This window comes from Plasmodium relictum (genome assembly GCF_900005765.1).
Source record: "Plasmodium relictum strain SGS1 genome assembly, contig: PRELSG_00_v1_52, whole genome shotgun sequence".
In the NCBI taxonomy this organism is placed as follows: Eukaryota; Apicomplexa; class Aconoidasida; order Haemosporida; family Plasmodiidae; genus Plasmodium; species Plasmodium relictum.
Genome location: NW_021628707.1, coordinates 2,082 through 7,543, shown reverse-complemented (window position 1 = coordinate 7,543; position 5,462 = coordinate 2,082). Strand labels below are relative to the sequence as shown.

General features: G+C 20.4%; 1 protein-coding gene across 1 annotated transcript, besides 1 other annotated feature; it reads right to left on the bottom strand.

The window, feature by feature from the left end:
- Positions 1–772: 772 nt before the first annotated feature.
- Positions 773–2,658, bottom strand: PRELSG_0004300 (fam-f protein; the record flags this gene model as incomplete). The annotated part of the gene is made up of 3 exons (XM_028676423.1): positions 773–2,414; positions 2,495–2,550; positions 2,623–2,658. 3 exons carry the CDS (start codon positions 2,656–2,658, stop codon positions 773–775), a joined length of 1,734 nt encoding a protein of 577 aa, XP_028531230.1.
- A 2,069-nt stretch (positions 2,659–4,727) lies between these two features.
- Positions 4,728–5,405: a repeat region.
- Positions 5,406–5,462: the final 57 nt, after the last annotated feature.

The window sequence follows — 5,462 nt, the reverse complement described above, 5'->3', positions numbered from 1 at the left end:
AAAGAAAGAAATGTTAACTTAGTAAAAACTTAAGAGATAAGAGAAATGTTTATGTATTATTAAATGTATATTTTTGAAATAACATTGAATATCATAAAATTTTGACTTAATAAATTGTTATAAATTATTTGTATGTTTTTAATTAAAAGAAGATATTAATTCTTTGTAAATAAAAACTCATTTATAACTGTTAATAGGTTTATTAAAAGATGCAGTAAAATTTAACTTCAATTAAATATTATGCATCATAAGAAAACAGTATATATATATATAATAAAAACGAATATATATATATATAAACGTATACTTAGTTATACATGCTCTTTATTAATTTGTTTGTTTAATACTCTAGCAAAGTCATCAAACGTGCAATTAATAAATCAATACCTTAGAAAAATCATTAAATGGACAATTAATAAATCAGATATATAAAAATTAAAATAAAAAAAAAATAAACAAAAATTAATTACAAAGATATATAAAAATTAAAAAAAAAAAATATAACTATAAAATTTTTTTTACATAGCGTCAATATATGATTGACTTATATTTTCCTAACATATAAACTAACTTTATGCACCATAAAAAATTAATAACATCCTTTATTAACTCATACTCTAGAAAAGTCATTAAACAGGCAATTAATAAATCAAAATTTCAAACAGAAAAATTAATAACGTTTTTTATTTTTCTAATACATTATATGTACAAACAATACATATTTATTAATTTTTCATTCCTAATGTTATTTAAAATATCTCAATAATATCATTTACTGGTCAGTCTTTAAAGATATTTTATACAAATTATATTTTTCATATATATCTTCGCATTTTTTAATACTATAAAGTAAAAATAAAATTACATTTTTGTTTACTAATTCTTTTCCAGAACTAAAGTTTGTACTTTCTAACTTAATTAATTCTTTATTTAATAAATGTACCAAACGTTTAAAGACGCTGAACTTTTTTGCATTTTTCCACAATTCTCTTGATAGTCGATTTATACCAATATCGCTAATATACAGATTATTAAAAAAACGACTTTTTTCATAAATATTCAAAAATTTTTCCATTAAATTTCCAGGTCTAAAGGATACAAATTTTTTTTTTTTTGATTTAAATAATTCTATAAATTTCAAATACTCATTTAGTTGTTTCTTACACAATAATGAATATGCAATGGCACAAAATACTTCTTTAATTATTTCTTCATAAGGTATATTACGAAGACGTTTTACCGCTGATCTAATGCTTTCACTATTTACATTAATATTATATTTAGCTTGTACATATTCATTAAATGAATCTAAAGATTTTTTTATATCATCTTTTTCTTGTAAAAATGATTTACGTATATTATCCAAAATTGGACTCTTAAATTCTCCCTTGTACCAACTTTCCACATCTTCTAATATAGATTCATTTTTAGAACTATCTGTTTCAAGTACGTATACAATAAAAGCTATCATCCATTTTATTTCATCATTTGGTTCAACATTTATTCTCATAAATAATTTATTAATTTTTTCCTCCATTAATTTATCTAATGTTTCATTAAATTTACTAACTAAAGAACTCAAATATGTAATATCTATCTTTTTAGAAAATTTTACATTTTTTTCCTTACGCTTACTAAATAAACGATTAAAAAATTCTAAATTATCCCATTTTTGATCCTTACATAAATGATCACGAAATTGAAATAAAAAATTATTCATCACAATAAAACATTCAGTAAAAGAATCTCCAAAACTTCTTATCGTTTTCCCGTATACATACGAATATTTTAAAGGGAATGTGTCCATAAATTTCCTTAAATATATCCTAGTATGCAGTTGACAATTCCAGACACTATCAAGTTTAGGGAGAAGTATATCATTCTTTTCACTTAATTTATTAAAATAACCGAAAGAATTTTCTATTTTTAAAGTAATATCTTTATTAAAATTTAACTGTTTTAAATACTCACCCCCATCTTTCCCATCAATTAATAAACATGAATCATTCTCATCAATATGTAGAGTCACATTTGCATCACCTAATTTACGTAATTCTGATTCTAATTCACCAAAAGAATTTGGATCCTTAAATATCTGATCTATATGACTTTTGGAATCAGAAAGTAAACCTAAAAAACCAGACAATTCACTGTTGGAACTGATCAAGGTATTATACATATCACTAAGATAATTTTTCTTTCTTTCCAAGCTTTCATCATAATCTTGAAGTAGTACATTTATTAAATCTAAAAATGAAATTTTTGATTTATCAAAATTCTTTCCAATCAGTAGTTCCTTTTCCAATACTAATTTACTATCTGAATTATCTTCAAGTTCCTTCGCCTCGACGCTAGATTCTTCTAAATTTCTTATCCATTGTATTTTCTTATACCTCATAAATTTAAGTTTAAATCTAATAAAATATAAAAAGGAATTATTATAATATTTATTATAAGCACAAAAAAAATTTTTCATAAAAATTAAATTCACTACTTATTTTTGTAAATTCGATCAAATCCATAAAAGTAAATACTTATTACTATTATAATCTATAAAAAATTAAAAAAAAATACTTCATAAAAAGCCTTTTTTTTTTTTTTATCTAATTTAAATATTATTACTGAAAAATAATGAAGTAAAACTAAATGAGATTTCATTTGAAATTTCTTTAATTATCAATATTTTTAGAATATTGGTTAAAGATGTTATTAAATTTTTATGGTATATTAAGTTAGTTTACTAGTCATGCATTAACTCTAGTTAAAAAAAAAAAAATAAAATAATTTTATATTGTTTTTTTTTGTTTTGTTTATTTTATTGTATGTATATCTTTGTAATTAAAAAAAAAAAATTTTTTTTTAATTTTTTTTTTTTTTGTGGACTTTGTTCGAATTAAAAAGAGAATTAATTTTACTTACATAAAAACTTAATAAATGAAACAGTATAATAATGTTAATGTTATATTCGATGTATATTTTTGAAATAATATTGAATAAATTACAGTTTTGACTTTTTTAATTATTATAAATTGTATGTATGTTTTTAATTAAAAGAATAAACAAATTTTTTGTTAATAAAAACTCCTTTATAACAATTTAACATGCTTATTAAAAGATGGAGTAAAATTTCAATCAAATTAAATATTATGCATCATAAGAAACTATTATATATATAATAAAAATAAGTATATATATATTTAAAAACGTTTATTTATTTATACATTAAAATCATAATCTTTTTATTTTCGTTTTGCTATTTTATTTAAATGGATTTAATTTTCTCTTGTTATTTTATTTAAAGGGATTTAATTTTCTTTCTTTATTTTATTTAAATGAATTTAATTTTCTTTCTTTATTTTATTTAAATGAATTTAATTTTGTTTTGTTATTTTATTTAAACATATTTTATCTTCTTTTGCTATTTTTCTTAAATGGATTCGTTTTCTCTTTTTATTTTTTGAATATATATTTAGTAAATAAAAAAAAATTATATACATTTTTTTTTTAATAATAAATGAATGATTTTTCTAGAATGTTTTATTTTTTGTGTTAATACTGTTCGACTGCTTTATATAACATTTATATTATAAATATAATACTGTTTCTTATTTTTATTTAATTCATTATGTATTAGTTTTTCTCATTAAATTTTAAAAAAGCTGCTTTGAAAAATAGAATAATTGATTTATTAATTGACCGTTTAATGACTTTGCTAGAGTATTAAACTAACAAATTAATAAAAAACATGTATAACTAAGTATACGTATATATATTGGTTTTTATTATATATATATATACAGTTTTCTTATAATGCATACTATTTAATATGAGTTTAATTTTATTGCCTCTTTAAAAGACCTATTAATTGTTATAAATGAGTTTTTATTTACAAGGAATTACTTATTCTTTTAATTAAAAACATGCAGACAAACTAAAGCAATTAATTAAGTCAAAACATTATATTATTCATTGTTATTTCAAAAATATACATTGAATATAACACAAACGTTATTCTTATATCTCTGATTTATTAATTGGTCGTTTAATAACTTTGCCAGAGTATTAAACAAACAAATTAATAAAGAGCATTGTATAACTAAATATACGTTCATATATATATTAGTTTTTAATTATTATAAATGAGTTTTTATTTATAAAGAATTACTTATTCTTTTAATTAAAAACATATAGACAAAACTATCATAATAATAATGTTAAAAACATAACATGACAACAAAAAAAAAAATAATTTCGACCACTAAAAAAAATATATATTTAATTTTTTTTTTTTTAATTACAAAGATATATATAAAATAAAAATAAACAAACAAAAAAAAAAAACTTTATTTTTTTTTTTTTTTATTAATTAGCGTCAGTACATGGCTAACTTGTACGTACACAAGTAGTAAACTAGCTTAGTGTGCTACAAAAGGTTAATAACAAATTTAACCAACTTGCTAACCTTTTCCATTCAATTTTTCTTCTTTTTTTTTTTTTAAAAAATAAAGAATGCAAAAAAAAAATAAAAAAATAAAAAAAAGACATAATATAATTATAACCGAGATGTGTCTAAAAAAAAATATATATAATTAGGAACACTAAATTAGTCAAGGTTCTAATAGCTTAATTTTTTAGCATGCAATATTTTCCTAAAGGAGAGATAATTATTTAAATTTTAAATATTTAAAATGCATATTAATTAAGGACAATGGATTTACTCATTGACCACCTATTTAGGACAAATAATCGATTATCAAGGGATAAAACCTTCACCAGACAGAATAAATACTATCATGGAAGCTACAAGGCCAAAGGCGAAGAAGCAATTAAGATCTTTTTTAGGAGCTGCTAATTATTATAGAAATTATATAAGAAATTTCTCTGAATTAACATCTAGATTAGTTCCATTAACATCTAAAAAGGAAAAGTTTGTATGTACTGAAGAACATTCTCAAATATTTGAACAGATTAAGAGAAAGATGGCTGAAATTACATCATTATCATTCCCTGAATCTGGAAAGCCTTATATCACTTATACGGATGCATCTGAATATGCTATAGGTTCTGTTTTAGTACAAATAGATGAAAAAACTGAGTTTAATAAATTTATTCATTTTACTTCTAGAAAGTTGAATGATGTACAAAGGAGATGGAGCACTATAGAAAAAGAATTATTTGCTATAGTAATAGCATGTGAAACTTTTGATTATTATATAAAAGGATCCAAAACTTTAATTAAAACAGACTATAAATGTTTAACAGTATTAGATTCAATTAACTCCGGAAAATTATATCGATGGAAATTAAGGTTATCTGAATTTAATCTAGTATTTTAACATATTGATGGGGTTGAAAATAGCTTAGCTGATTGGATTAATAGGTCTGTAGAAGATGATATAGAAAATTGGTCAATGAATAAATTCATTGCCCTTAATTAAAATGCATTTTAAATATTTAAAATT